This window comes from Meles meles, chromosome 15, assembly GCF_922984935.1.
Source record: "Meles meles chromosome 15, mMelMel3.1 paternal haplotype, whole genome shotgun sequence".
NCBI classification, from domain to species: domain Eukaryota; kingdom Metazoa; phylum Chordata; class Mammalia; order Carnivora; family Mustelidae; genus Meles; species Meles meles.
Genome location: NC_060080.1, coordinates 11,018,751 through 11,034,181, shown reverse-complemented (window position 1 = coordinate 11,034,181; position 15,431 = coordinate 11,018,751). Strand labels below are relative to the sequence as shown.

Sequence of the window (15,431 nt, the reverse complement as noted above, 5' to 3'; positions counted from 1 at the left end):
CACTATTCTGGCCATCGGGGTTGCAGGGGTAAACAGAGGAAAGATCTTTGGTCTGGAAGAGGCCGTATTCCAGAGGCGAGCAAACAGTAGGCAAGTCCGGGATGAGGGCTGCTAGTCCAGCTCACCAATTAGCAGCCCCGAGACACTCGGCACATGACTTTGACCTCACCGGATGGATTTTTTCATCCTTCAACTGTGGTAATGTCTCCAAGGGATGCTTTAAGATTGAGACCGAGTGCTTGCTGGCACACGGGCAGCCGTCCGTCAGTGTAGACATGGGGATGGTGTGGGCAGCGCCCACATGGGGTCAAGATTCTTGTCCCCTAGCTGTGAAGCAGAAGGAGGAGGGAAGCGGGAAGGCGAGAAGATACACAGAACCCCTCAGCAGCCTCCGGCGGGGAGTGTTGAAAGCACCCGTATCCCTTGCAGCGGAAAAGCTGGTCCTTCCTACCACCTTCCTCCTACCATCCAGTTTCTGAAAACAAAAACAAATAAGAGCTCCTAAATTGAGTTCAGCCGAAGCGTCTTCCTGAGCCAAAGTGGCTGAGACGCTCGGGCTCACAGAACGAGCTCGGGCTGACAGAACGAGAGGCCCAGGCTTGGTGGAGACTCTGCAGTTCCAGAATCCAGCTCGACTCGGATTCTCTGCGGGGATCGTGTTCTTGTCTCGTTCTTGCGCAGTTTACAGAAATGTGACCATGTTCACGAATGCAGGTTCGTTTGGCCATTGAGTGCGTGTTGATTAAACTGGATGCTGGGCCGGAAGGAGGATCAAACCTCCGTGCCCTCCAGAAGCCCCCAGTCTGGTGGGGCAGACAGGTGTACGGATGATGACGGAGGGTACAAGAGCCATGGAGTGTGGAGAAAGGAGGAGTCAGAAGTTTGGGGAGAGACTTAGGGAAAATGTCATCCCGAAGGGATGGGGGCCTTGGGGCCGATGTTTCTGTTGGTTTTAAAGGATCACTAGGTTCAGGAAAGATGGATGCTCTCTGATAGTTGGTAGTAATTCCTGTAACCAGAGTGGCTTTTGTTTTAATTCTTGAAGCCGATGGACACAGTTGACCTCCTCGTCATGGAACACGTGGGAAGACCACGCTGTGTTCAACTGTATAACATAGCTGGTGTACACATTAGGTCATTGTTTTGGAAATGCCACATTAGAGGTTCCTGCAACCACAACTACTAACAGCCTGCCGTGACATTAAGAGAACCGTCGTGAAGCTGCTTTGTGATACCGTGGTGTAAATGAGGGGCTCGGAGTTTTGAGTGTGACTCATGTTGACTTCATTTCTTACAAAGAATATGGACAATAATACTAAATAGAAACACCTAAGCTACGTGTCACAGTCACGGAGAACCATACAGAGACCAAGCAGTAAAACGAGGGAGCAAACACAGGATAGCCAAGCTGAAAACAGGCCCCATGACATTGGTCTCCAAAGCGATATAAAAATGTCTTAAAGGGCTGCCAGGTGGCTCAGTCAGTTGAGCTTCCAACTCTTGATTTCAGCTCAGGTCGTGATCTTGGGGTCATGAGATCGAACCCCACACTGGGCGCCAGGCTCAGCGGGGAGTCTGCTTGCAGATTCTCCCTCTTCCCGTTTGTGGGCTTGCGCGCACGAGCGCTCTGCCTCTCTCCAAGCCTGGGTGGCTCAGTGGATTGGGCCGCTGCCTTCGGCTCAGGTCATGATCTCGGGATCCTGGGATCGAGCCCCGCATCGGGCTCTCTGCTCCGCGGGGAGCCTGCTTCCTCCTCTCTCTCTGCCTGCCTCTCTGCCTACTTGTGATCTTCTCTCTGTCAAATAAATAAAATCTTTAAAAAATAAAAAAATAAAAAAATAAATAAAAATAAAAGAAGTCTTAAAAAGGTAAGTTAGGTACCAAGCTTTCTAGAAGCTTAAGCAAGAATAGCCTATAGTCCTCTTGTCCGTTACCCTCTTTACATCAGCGGTGTTGAAGGGTGTGTTTTCTCAGTGGAGTAGAAGAAAGGTTTTCCTGTTCTGGAGGGAAGGTTTTTCACGTGGATCTACGGACTGGGGAGGTTTGGGGTTCCACGACCAGGACCGTGGTGAAGCTCCAGGGACATGCCGCGGTGGGGAGCCCAGCCTCTGAAGTCAAGACTGACCCCCACGCAGCTCCTGTGCTGGCTGACGGGACATGCAGTCCTCACCCCTCACCTCCCTCACCTGGGTCAGCTCGGCTGGGTGGGGAGGAGTTGGGGGAGTGAGGCGGGTGCACTCTCGGTGGTTCCTGGCCGCGGGGAGCCATGCGTGTGAGCCTGCACCGGGGACGGCAGACGCTCTGCGGCGCGGGCACGGGTGACCCGGGCCGAGGGGGTGAGGGTGGCGGGCGGACAGGCCGAGTGGAGCGGGCAGCCGGGGGGGAGGGCGTGCGTGACGAGTCGGCTGGTGAGGACGAAGCAAGGCGTCACTCATGTTGTGCCTGTCTCCTTTCCTAAAGGTGAATGACTCGAACTGTGACCCAGAGCTCCTGTCCCTGCTCCTGGACGCCGGGCTGCTGGCGAAGTGCGTCTCCACTCCCTTCTACCCGCGCATGGTCCAGCACCTCTTGGCCAGCCCGCGGCGAGGGCCCTGGGACGCGGAGGGGCTGGCCGGACACCTGCGGGACGCCGGCCACGTGGCCGAAGCGGGGTCGCTCCTTCTGGCCGTGAGGGGGACGCACCGGGCCCTGCAGACCTTCAGCGCGGCGCTGAGAGCGGGCCGGCACTGGCTGTGAGCCTGGCCCCGGCCTGCGTGGCCGCGGCTCCTCAGCCGCCCCGGGGGAAGGAGCCCCCGAGCCGACGGCCGTTCCACAGGCGTCGTGGGAACCTGCGACCGTCCTCAGCGGTTCCGACAAACCGCAAATAAAGCTGTACATAAGCGACGAGCGGCCTTCTCGCTTGTTCTTTCTCGCCTACTTTCTCACTGACTCAGAGAGACCTGACCCTTCCTCTTTATTTTGAGCTGCCTTTGCTGGTAGAACCCAGGGAATCAGGACATTTCGGATGTGGCGGTGGCCGGGGCTGCCTTTGAAGGGGAGAGAGTGTGTGGACCGGGCAGTGGCCGGAGATGTCCTCGGACGGAGGAAGGCCGCGTCGGGTTAGGGACGCAGTTTGGCTCCGGACTCCGGCTCTCTGAACCTTCGTCAGTCAGTGGAGAATGTATTGTTTGTGTCGCAGTCGTTATGTGAGGTTGTGTGTGTGAGGCTCTGTGAGCTGCATCATGCGGGCCCGAGAAGTGTTACGTCCTCCCCGCTCACCAGGGTGGCAGTCCGTGAGTCGTGATTGTGAGGCCACAGCCAGGTCCCTGGGAGCACCTGAGGCGCCTACTGAATTGGGGTCCCCGCGCTTACCAACGCCGCATACTCAGGTTGGCAAAGTTGCGCATCTGGAATCTGGATAACCAGGGCGGGGGGGCTAACGGCGCCGCTGTGGGCACTTACGCTATGGGGGGGGCGGGGTGTCACATGGCAGGAGTGTCCCCTGCGTGGGGGCAGAAGGACTGCGATGCGTGACTCACTGGCAGTTGCTCCCACAGCGGACGTGGGTGCTTGAAGGTGGAGGCTCAGAATGGAAGTTCTGGGCTTCGCTCTCCTGAGAGCCTCACCAGATTCAAGCCCAGCAGCGGTCTGGGCAGCAGCTGGCGGGCCCACCCTCTACGAATAACATTGCTTTGCCTCACGGTCCATGCCATCGTTTTCATCACCGGCTTCGCCTCCTTTCTGCTCCTGTGGGGGTACAGAGTGCCCGCACAAAAACAAAAACAAGTTTTCGTCGCCTTTGGACAAGATTTATCGGCTTCATTGCCCGGTACTCTGCCTTCTGACCAGTTGTCTACCCCTGGACTGAGTTCCTTGTCCAAACCTTTGGTAGCACCTAGAATTTAGGAACGGCTTACACAAGCCCCCGAAATGTTTTTAGGAAATGAGGAAAGGGGTCAATATTTTTCTCCCCAGTCAGGTAACACCTGTGCGGAGAGACCCACAAGGCCAGAAAGGCCTTCCTGGGACCCTGTGGGCACCAGCTGTACCAGAGAGCACTGATCCAACCAGGAAGCGTGCGTACTGGTCACTTGGGTCCTCTCTAACCTTACAGCTCCCTGCCATCATTTCAGGCGACCGAAAACATAGAGCGAGCGTCTTCTGAGATAACGTAGTCCGTTTTGATGGGACCCATCCAGAAATGGTTTTCTCCAAATTGCAGAATTATAGGCCCTAGACACCAGTATAACACCATGACTCTCTAGGTAAATAAACCGAGGGCCAGAAGGTCGAAGTGACTTGCTCAAGGCCAGCGGTGGGTTGTGGGTCTCCGCTGTGCAATGCGTCTATGGAAGAGAGTCCTTCATATAAACTACATTGCTCTGATCAGACTCATGTCCTCACCAGAAATCAAATTTGCAAAGTTTGAGCAGTTTCTGTGGAGGAAAAAAGGAAATGAAGGAATACACTCGATTCATGTGAAATGCAGAAATACTTGAGGAGATCGAGTTGGTCTTTGTGTCGGTATTTAGAATGTCAACCATAAATGTTAAAGAAATGAGATAATCTGATGTCTTTCTTACCAGAAAAAGCTCCTAAAAACGATCTCAAACCTGTCTCTTTGAACACAAAGCAGAATGAGAAAGGGCTGCCCTAGCCGTCGCTCTCCAGCCTCAGAGCTTGGCTTGCCTGGACAGCGGACCCGAGGCTGGGCACGGTGCGCCTCTTAGATCTGACGGCAGCTCACCTCCTCTCTCTCGAGCCTCGTGTTCTTGCGCTCAGGGAGGGCCGAGACCGCCTTCCAGATGTTTGCGGTTCAGCCAGGTCACGCTGCAGCGTCGCTGCTGCCCCGCGTCGTCTGGGTCCTGCCGGATCCCCGTCCACCCCGGGACTCCTCTCCCTCCTTGGTGCTAGGCGCTGCGTCAGCGGAGAGAATTCCCCACCCCAAACACAGACCCCACGCATTAACTCATGCATTAACTCATGTCCTCACTGATAACCTTCTAAGGAAATGAGGAGCAGCGGGACGGTGTAGTTCGTCCGACTCAAAGCAGGAGGTAACGGGACCGCGAGGCAGAGAGAAGCGGTCTGACTCCGAACCCGGCCGCATGCTCTGTGCATTTCTGTCCTCGTGGCACCTCCTGCCGGGGCCAAGGGACCCGGGTGAAGTCCCTAGCGGGCGTCTGAATAGCACTACACTATTTGCCATCTTTCTTTTCCATTCATGAGCCGATAATATGGCATAGGGGCTCTGAAATGTTGGAGTCTTTCCAGCCGCCCGCTGGTGTCCCAGCCTGTTTAAGAGCTCAGACACTGAAATGTCCAGACGCCCCTGCTTCCTGCGCAGTAGCTGGGAGCCTTCGTTCAAACCTTCCCTGGCATTCCACATTTCCCAAAATGTGCATATGGCTTTGACCCCCCCGTGAATGCTCTCTAGATGATTACGGCATCTAGCTAGCATACCGAGCTTGCTAAAGGGAGGACGAGTCAAGGACCTGAAGTGCTAATATCCATTTGGAAGGTCGTCAGGACCTGTGGTTAATGATCATAGCTGCATATTAGAATCACGGGAAGAAAATTTAAAACCTACTGATGCCGAGCGCCCCCCCATCCCTCAACCCCGACCAGTGAGAATTATCTAGGGGTGACGGCTGAAGTAAAGGTAAACCACAGCCAGCCGGGGAACCGGACTGATGTCACTCGCTCCTTGTCTCTCAGTGGCCATGTCTCTGGCCACTTGCCTTTCACTCAGGGAAATTTCAGGCAGGGAATGTGACGGGATCTAACCCGGGCCTGTCTGTCTGTCAGCCCCGCTCTGGAAGGGTGGACCGGGACTGGAGGGTTTGGAGCTCTTGGTCTGGGAGGGCTGGCCACGGCCTACCCATCTGCAGGCCCTCACGTGCCCGGGTGAGCAGGAGCCGCCTATAAACGGGAGAGATTTACCAAAGGAACGAAAAGTCCCCTCCCTTACTTAACCTGTGGCTAAATTTAGATCTGGCGTGGTGGCTCCCAAGTCAGCGGGCTCTGGGTCTGAAGGGCCCTGCAGGTGCAACGCTAGGCTTCCCCTTGCAAACCGGGTGTTGTATTTTGGGAAAGAAAACTCAGCACAGTAAACGCAGCCGGAGAGCGTCCAGCGCAGCTCTGCCCTGTCCTCTGGGGAGAGGCTGCACCTTGCTCGGGTTCGCTATGAACGCAGCAGCTCCGTGCTCTCAGCGAGCGCCAACAGCTGGGACGCCGTCTCTCTTCTTAGTAACTTTAAAGTCGTTTTCAACTGGAAATGGCTTAGAACATGAGAAAATAGGAAAACAGACTCCTGGGGGTCAGGGGCTTGAAAAGAAGGAAAGGGAGCGTCCTGTATGAGCAGCCATGCTGGGGGCTCTCTCCCCACTGAGGCAGGACACAAGAAGCAGGGATTGGTGTCCTGTGGTCCCGATGGTGCTGGAGCCTGACTCTGACGGTGCCAGTCCCGGAGCTGTGACGTGGGGAGCCCGCTCGGGCCGGGAGCCGCAGGGAGCACAGCAGACTGGTCAGAGCACAGCACACACTCGGTTCCGATGGTGGTGCTGAGGGCCTGGAGTGAGTCTCTCCTCGCCGGTGGGAGTTCTGGAAGGGCGCCTCAGGGCACAAGGGGCCGACCTCAGAGACCAAGGCATCCACAGCAGTCGGGCAGCAAGGGAAGCGCTAGGAGGTGTGACAGAGATGGCCCTGGAAGGAAGGGTTCTAGCGGCAGGCCTCACCTGCCAACGGGAAGGGCCTGGATTGGCCTTTTCACTGAGCCAGAGGCAGCTCTGTCACCTGATGGAATTCGGGTCCTGACGAGCCACAGGCATCAGCCACGTGGAGCCGCCATGGCTGAGGACGAAGCACTGGCTGGCCTGAATCTGGGTTGGAGGGCCAGCCCGGCTGCTCTGTGACTCTGGGCAAGGTCACTTTGGTGGCTCTCTCTGTGTCCTGATGACACCACCCCGCTGTGGTAAGGCCCGGCTTCAGCAGGGGGAGGGCTCCCCATGGGATGTCAGGATGGGTAGGGTATGGGGGAGGAGGCTGGGGGTCCGAGTGGACCACCTGCATGGGCGGGGGCAGGGAGGGGTCTCTGAGACCTGTTCCTGTGCTGCTCTTGGGCACCTCGAGGGTCACAGACCCCCACCAGGCCTGCTGGCTGAAGGCAGAGCTGTCAGGACGCTCGCGATGCTATCATTCTGGGGGGAGCGAGGCGGCCACTTTGTCTACGAAGCAGGACCGTGACCGGGGCGTCCCGGCATCTGGGGCACGGGACTGGGGCTGAGCCACACAGATCTGTCGCCCCTCAGGCTCCCGCAGCCAGTGGCCCAGGCACAGGGATGAGGCCGCCCTGTGGCAGGGGCAGAAGCTCAGCACAAACCGCTCCTTTCTGTCTTAGGAAAGAGATTGACTGCCTCTTCGGGCCGTGAAGGCGTCCAGTGCGGTGTCTGCGGCGCTGCCTGCGGCTCCTGGCGCTCGCCCTCTGGTGCCACTTCCCTGCCTCCCACCTCGGGTGAGCCCCGCGGTTCACGGCTTCTTCCCCCGAGCCGGACGAGGCCTCTCCGGTCCTTTGATGAACTCGCCTGGAGCCCGTTCTTTAGGGCTCCTTTGTTCTCGCTACAGGAGCGTTGCTCTTTGCTACTACGAGCAATAAAATAGCACAAGGAACAATGAAGCGGGCACCTGTGTGGGTGCGGGGTCCCTCCTATGCCTCCGCGCTCAGCCTTGACCTGCTCCGGCCAAGCAAGTAGGTGCTGCCCCCCGGGGATGTTCGAGAAGCGCGGTGGGAGGGGTTAACGGCCTTGCAGGGGTCGCCCTGTCAGGGAGGTTCGGGAGCAACCCCCCCCTCTCCCCAGTCTGATTCCGAAGCCCAGCGCTGGTGTGCGTCCACACTGCCTGAGAATTCTGGCTTCCCGGGCCCTGCGGGTCGCGTCAGCAGCCACGCGCTCTGATTCGGGAGGCGACCGCAGCCAGGGGGTCTCCTTGTGTGGAAGGGATGACCTGACCCGTTGGGCAGCAGGCAAGTTCTCTGAGCCCGCTCGTGTTCACTTCTTAGCAAAGTGGAAGCTTCTCTCCTCCTGCCCGAGAGAAGGATTTAGAGAAAAGGCCTCGTTCCGGGGGACCCCACACAGCTGGTAGAAAGGACCTCAGAGTAGATGGGATAGGACTGGTTTCTTTGTGGGGGAGCAGGAAATCAGCCTTGTGGAGGGGAGGGATCCCTGGGGGAGGGTCCTTTAGTGCTGCCTCCCAGCCGCCCCCCTGCCCAGACCCCTTGCTCAGGGCCCTTGACAGGTGGTCGGGCTCCGCCACGGGGTGTCTCACATAGCAGCTTGTCCCGGGAGTGGCAGCGGCAGCCGTTTGCAAGTCCCACTGTTGGTCCCGGGCAGGGGTGCCTCCTGAGCCCGCTGCTGCGTTCCCCAGGGATGCCGGGCATCTCTGTGGCCGGGGGCCCTGGTGGTGAGGCTCGCGGGAGGGCCGCTGAGCCCTGTTGGCCTCCCACATCCTCGTCTGCGCATTGGGGGGTCAGGTGCCTGGGGGCTCCCTTACATGGCCCTTGGCTGCAGCAGGTGCGGGGGCTCTGCCCACCTGGGCCCCAGGCTAACCTACCCAGTGTCCTGCCCTCCCCTCCCTCTACTCCAGGGCCCCCCTGACAACCACCAGAGCCCGCTCTCTAAAAGCCGCGAGCGGGTCTTGTCTTCAGCCTCCAGTCCCCAGGCTCCGCAAGCCAAACTCCTTAGCACAGTCATCAAAGCCTTTTACTCGGTGTTTGCATTGTGACTGTTTTTTATGTAACGTGCCTGCAAGTCATCTTCACAGCAAAGATGCTGGGTATTATCATTCTGAAATGCATTCTAGAGCGTGTAGTGAGCCTCACACCCAAACAGTAGCCCCAAATCACAGAGCCGGTGGGGGATGGAACAGAGATGAACCCGGTGTTCTGTGAGGCGCAGACTCCTGCTTATCCCCATGTCCTGAGTAGCAGAAGCAGTGTTCATGGCTAGTTTTGGTAAAAAACAAAACAAAAAATAAAACACATATGCTAAAGTGTACCATTTTTTTTTTTAGTTTACCATCTTTTTTAAAAAAAATTATTTAATTATTTGACAGAGGGAGAGAGAGATCACAAGTAGGCAGAGAGGCAGGCAGAGAGAGAGGGGAAGCAGGCTCCCTGCTGAGCAGAGGGCACGACGTGTGGCTCGATCCCAGGACCCTGAGATCATGACCTGAGCCGAAAGCAGAGGCTTAACCCACTGAGTCACCCAGGTGCCCTAAAGTTTACCGTCTTGACCATCTCCAAGTACAGTTCAGTAACGTCAAATTTAGTCACGTTATTGTACAACCAATCTCCGGAATGTTCTCCTCTTGCAAAACTGACATTCCGTTTCCATTAAACAAGTCCCCTTTCCTCCGTCCCCAGCTGACAGCCACCATTCCCTTTTCTGTCTCATAGATCGGAATTTTCTAGGAACTTCGTGGGAGCAGCTTCATACACGATTTACCTCTTAGCGACCGGCTGCCTTCGCTCAGCACGATATCCTCAAGGCTCCTCCACGTGGTAGCACATTTCAGAACGTCCCTCCTTGTTCCGGCCGAGCCTTCTCCTGCTGTGTGTCGGTGCGGACGGTGAGCCCAGCGAGGCCGCCCGAGGGACGGCGGCGGGGGAGTTGAGCCGTTAGTGGTCAGTGTCCTAACACCTTGTTCACAATCTTCTTCTATTCTAGACCGTAAGGTCCGTCTGTGGCCCATGTCTGTAGGGGGAAGCATCCCGGGCTCTGGCTGGCATACGCCCCAGGCGATCACGGATAAACCCCAAGAGGCGAGCTCACTGGGGCATGGGCAGAGCCTCAGCGGGGGAGTCCCCGCCGCAAAGGGATCCCAGGAGCACAAGCGTACAGGTTGCAGATGTGGGTTAAAGCCTCCCTTGAAAAGGCGGCCTCTGACCTGCAGACCCATGCCCAGTGGCAGGGGCAGAGGATGGCGGCGGGGGGCTCCCAGGGAGGGCGAGGAACCTAGACTCCAGGGTCTACCTCTATCATGGTAAGAAAGAACCGCTCCTAGAAGAATCCTTTTAAAACATGAAAGGGTTTTGGTCTTGTTTTCAAATCAGAAATGGTTTTATACTGGATTTATACAATATACAATTTCAACATGGAATGATCTTAATAATTCTCTTCTTTGATCCAAATTGAAGAGCTGAATTAATAATTCTCTTAATATAAAAGCTTCTTTTACTTGCCTCTTTTCAAATTCTTTGCCTTAATCTCGTAAGATCTAGGGGATGATTGTGAATCATTTGTTTGCTCTATGCCTGGGTGCAACCACAGTATTTGAGGTGAAAGTCTTACTTTAGTTTTCATAATGGATGAGACTGGCTTGTAATGTTTGTGCACATACGTACCCTCTTTGTCAAGGTCTGAGGTTTTAAATGAACTAAATCTAGCTTTTTAAACTGAGAGGTACTGGGACGCCTGGGTGGCTCAGTTGGTTAAGTGGCTGCCTTTGGCTCGGGTCATGATCCCCGTGTCATGGGATCTAGTCCCACATCGGGCTCCCTGCACAGCAGGGAGCCTGCTTCTCCCTCTGCCTCTCTGCCTGCCTGTGCGCTCTCTCTCTGACAAATAAATAAAAATAAAACCTTTTAAAAAACAAACTGAGAAGTACTTTTAATGCTCTAAAATCACTGACCCTGCACAATTATTAACCATATCTTGAAAGTTTGAAAAACCATTTAGACTTAGTATCATTTACGGAGTTAATTCTGGCATTTTTAGGTTTGTCTTCTGGTAATCTGTCTGGTCAGGTCGTCTGCTCCTTGACTCAGTTGGGGGGTAATTAGTATTTTTCTCAGAAATCCTCCATTTCTTGAGATTAAAGATCATAGTATAAAGTTATAAAATGAATTCCTCTTCATACCTGTATTTTTTATTGCTTACGATCATTTCTAATTTCGTGTGTTAGGACTTCCTCCTCCTCTTCTTTGGGCAAACTGAAGTGTGGGAGGGCGTTTTGGGTGGTTGAAAGGTCACATCTTTCAAGTTTTAATGATCACGTTCACATTCCTACTCATTTCCGACATCCCGTAACAGCAGGTTTCGTTAAAGTTGTTTCGGAGTTGTGTCTGTGACTTCCGTAGACATCTGTCCTTCCCTTCTAGTTTCTGGCATTTTCCCCACTGTCTGAGAGCGCCTCCCGATCTCTGTGAGTGGCTTCCTCACCTCCAGCGTTCGGCGCCTGTCTCCCTTTTCAAGGGCCAGCGAGGTTCTGCTAACATCTGCCACCACCTCCTGGGAGAACGCCCTGATTTCCTGAAGGATGAGGGATGGAGAGTCAGTGTTTACTACGTTCCCTCAATCCAGTCCCATCTGCTCTGCATCTAGCTGCTGCTCCTCTACGTCTGCGACAGGTGGATGGTCTTGCCTGGGTTGAGTCCGGGGAGAGGATCCTCCCCGATTAGTTATCTCTTGTTGATTGTAGCAAGTGCGCACAGCCTGCCAGAGCTCCCCTTTGCTGGAATTCGACGCGTCATCTTCTGTTCCTACGGCTCTGGGAGGAAGGGGTTGTTACAGGTGAGGGAACTGAGGCCCGGGGAGGTTGAGTCACCCTGCCGTGAGTACACCTGCTACGCCTAAATCTAACTCCTCCTTCTCCAGAGGCTGTGATGTGGTGATGTCGCCGGTGTTGTTTGTGGGATGTGGAACGTCACCCCCCAGCCTGGTTTCCTCCTTCCTTGTGCCTGATGCCCCTTCTGAGCCTCTTCTGGGGGCAGGGGAGCCCTTCAGGTCCCAAGAGCAGGAGACAAAGGATCTCCTGGCCAAAGGGTACAGTGACAGCCGCTCTCCAAGTTGGAGGTCGCCACTGCCGTAGAGGGCATGGGGGGAGGGAGAAACGTGGATGCTCTTAACAGAGCACAACTCAGACCAGTGGGGCTGGGAGCGATTCTTTACTCCCATAACCAACCGCAGAAGGGGCAGGAGGCCGCGGAACTCTGGGAACACTGGATCTAGGAGCTCAGACACCAACAAGAGTCCCTCTTACTCTTTACCGACCATCGTGAGTTTCCCCGCCTGCTGGACCATTTGCTCCTTTTCCACACTGTAGGGCTCGCTGCCCACCTGGAGCCCTGGGTGGGCTTCATCTTAATGGCTGGGCCACCCAGAGGAAGGGGAGACTTCCGTGCCCCCTTCCACCAGCAGGTAGATCCCGGGAACGGTTTCTGGCGGGGTCAGAGCAGCAGCGAGGCAGTGGGGGGGCTGGGGGTTGGGGCCTGGTGGTGGCCCTATTTGAAATCCCCTTTGGATGGCGACAGGGAGTGGGCATCTGAGGGCCCGGAGAGGGAGGGTAGGAGGTCTGCGCAGCAGAGACGTGATTTTCCCAAGCCCAGAGGTTTGCAGCCCGGCAGAGCGGGAAGAGCGGATTCGGGAAGCCGTCCTCCCTGTGCCCTTTCCTAGCTGTGCAACCCCAGGCGAGGGCCTTTGTGTCTGCTGCGAGCACTAGGAGGCCCCTGTCACCCAGTGACCTTTCTTACTTTTAGACTTTTGGAAAGAGAGAGGAAAGCAACCTGAACCCCTTGGCCTTGTCATTCCTTTCAGGAACACCTGCAGGAGTTGCCATGGCAACGGGATCCGCAGCCCTGCTCTTCTCTGCCCCCCGGCTTATTAGCTTCTGCTGTCTGTCAACTGTGAGGCTGCGATCGGCGGGGCCCGGAGAGCCGCCCAGGAGAGGGTAATTGCTGGGGAAGGTCAGCACTCTTGGTCCTGGAAGAGGCTTGGAGATTAGTTCTGTCCTCAGAGATTGGGGTCCCCGGAGTCAACTTGCAGGATGACCTGGCAAAGGTGGGGAGCAGTAGGGTCCCTGAGGTCCCTTGGCCGTTTGTGGGCGCGGGTCCGACTGCCCGGAGTACAGAGAGGTCAGCGCTCTGGACTCAGGAAGCATTACTCCTGCCCCTCCTGTCATCCTGTGCAGGTCCCAGGACCATTCCCAGCCTCGGCCCGGCAGAACAGCAGGGCAAGGTAAACACTGTTGTCCTCACTTCGCGATCAGAAAACGGAGGTGAGGACAGGGTCACCCCGTGCGTAAGCCCTAAGGGTGGGGAGGAAACTGCCCAGTTCTGTCCCGATCCCTGCTGTTTCCAATACAGTCCTCGGCCCCGCCCCGCCTGCCCTTCTCATGACCGGCGTAGCTTCTGCAAATGGCACCTGCAGACCAGCTGTCATCTCTAGGGTCACAAAATGGGCTTGATGAAGCTTTCTGGGGAATACTTAGATGTTTCGCTTCCGATGGAAAAAACACCCCGTTTCATGGTCTGCTCAACTGGGTGCCTGGTCGGTATATTAAGACGATGAGGAGGGGCACTCTGGGTGGTGACAAGGCAGTCCAGCAAGCAGAGGTCCATGGGCGGGGGCACGCTGGGAAGATGCTTGGAGCCAGGGGGTGCGGCCCCTGGATCTGTGGGTGAGGCCTTGTCTGCTTCCCAGGGTCGAGAAAGAGACTTCTGTGGAAGCTGCACGGTCGTCCAACCCTCTGCTCAGGGGCAGTATTGTTCTCAGCTTTGCGTGAAGCAGGTCTTCAGGTGGGGCCTCGTGTCTCTGCTGACCTGGACTCAGAATGCATCTCCCGTTATCACTCTGGTCTTGGGTTAATGATGGTGGGAGACACGGAGCTGAGCGTTTCCCAGGTAGGGCACAAATCAGAGCCAAGCTCTTAACCGGGAGATCCACTACCCCGTGCGTGGCATGGAGGGGCTTCAGGGGGGCCCTGGGAATCCCTGAAATCATGTGCATTATACAGTGTGTGTGCACACGTGTGTGGGAGAGAGAGGAGGAAGGATGCCCATGGCTTTTTCTGGATTCTCAAAAATCCAGAAAGGTGAAGAGACTCTGAGTAAGAACATTTTTGAGGGAGACACAAGGGGCCGATTGAAGACTGGGTGCCCCTGGGATTCCCTGGAGAGTTTGTGCTCAGCGTGGAGCCCGTGCAGAGACAGATGGCTGCAGTGGTCTGTGCACTTGAACTCCTGGGCCACCTAGCTTTGCCTGCAGACGCCCAGAGAAAAACAGAAACAAGCTTTGCAAAACCAGCCCACACCCTGTGCCTGGGGACCTGCCACCTGCCTGGGGGAGAGGTCCCCCCCCCACCTCCTGGGGATGTCTGGGCCCTACTCAAACGGCAACGTCTTTCCTTCCCGGCAGCCCTGCAACACCCCCCCTCCCCCCCCCCCCCCCCCGCCCCGCCAGCGTAGGGAGCAGCCTTCTCTCACCTAGGCTGGCTCTGTTTGAGGGAACAAAAAGAACTCAGAAGGCAACATTTTTTAGGCAGGAAATGGTTGCTTTTTATGCTCATCAAGCGTCTAGTGAGATTCAGAATAAAACCCACCACTGTGAAAGAGAATATGGGATAAAAGGAGCTTTTATTACCCTGGGTTCTGCCTCGTTCGAGATGCTTACCTTTCCATTGTGAAACATAAACCTTCTGTGTGTCTTGGCACCAAGACACGCCCGGTGATGAGTTGTTGTTGCTTTCTTCTCATAGACCATCTGGGCAACCACGCCGGGATCTGGAGGAACGCTTGCGCGGTGGGAAGGGAGCAGAGAACGGCGCTAAAACTTCTCCAACAGGCAGTTTTATGCATGCACGGCAATTGCTTCTGCGGGTAGACGGAGGAAGATTTACTGCGTCGGAGCCGCCGAGCCTTGTGAATGTCGCGCCATGAAATGCCGCGTCCGGAACACAGCCCGGCTTGGGAGTGGGTGGCCGGACTGTCAGGAGCCCGGGCAGGGCACCCCCTGCTCCCGGGGCTCAGAAGAGGGGCTTCTGGTTCCCCTCGAAGCCACTGGAAATGGCTCCCTGGGGACTCACACGGAGTATGGGGCAGGAGGGACCCTCCTTGCATCTCCCCCGCCAGGCGGAGGCACCCGGAGCCACAGTGTCCCCCACTCTGCCACCTCGTGTCCGGCTCCCCTCGTTCCTGTCACAGCACCTGTCAGTCCTCCAGATAAGGAGTCCTTCCATTCTTAAAGAAAAGAAAAAAAGAGATATTGTCCATCTCTTCGGAGAGATGTAGGGGGAAGAAGGTAACAAATGGTTATCGAGGCCCTAGTAGGCACAAGTCAGGCTTTTAAGGGCCTGACATACGTATTTTTCTCTAGAACTTAAATTCATTCTGGGAGGCAAAGATTTTCACCCTGTTTTTCAGTGGAAAATGGGAGACCAAGTGCTTGCCCAAGGATATTCAGCGAGTTAAGGGACAGAACCCCAAATGGAGCTTCTTTGCCATATAGTCTGATATTTTAGGAATTAATTCTTCAGCAACGAATCTGCAATATCTTGGAGCACTGGCAGCGTCCTTAGGAGGCGCTCAACTCGGCTGTCCTTTTTTGGTGGGGGTCCCTGAGGCTTGAGGGAGCAGCAGACTGGGTCACTGGGGGAAAATTCACTTGTGTTCCCAGGCCTGA

At 55.8% G+C, this 15,431-nt stretch overlaps 1 protein-coding gene across 2 annotated transcripts in view; it reads left to right on the top strand.

Annotated features, from left to right (window-relative positions):
• The window catches only part of NBAS (NBAS subunit of NRZ tethering complex), a 339,756-nt gene extending 336,871 nt beyond the window's left edge, over nt 1–2,885 (top strand). For both annotated transcript variants that reach the window (XM_045979111.1, XM_045979112.1), the window contains one exon: nt 2,461–2,885. In XM_045979111.1, the coding sequence (XP_045835067.1) occupies nt 2,461–2,736 (276 nt within the window). In that variant the 3' untranslated portion in view covers nt 2,737–2,885. The remainder of the gene's footprint in view (nt 1–2,460) is intronic.
• Nucleotides 2,886–15,431: the final 12,546 nt, after the last annotated feature.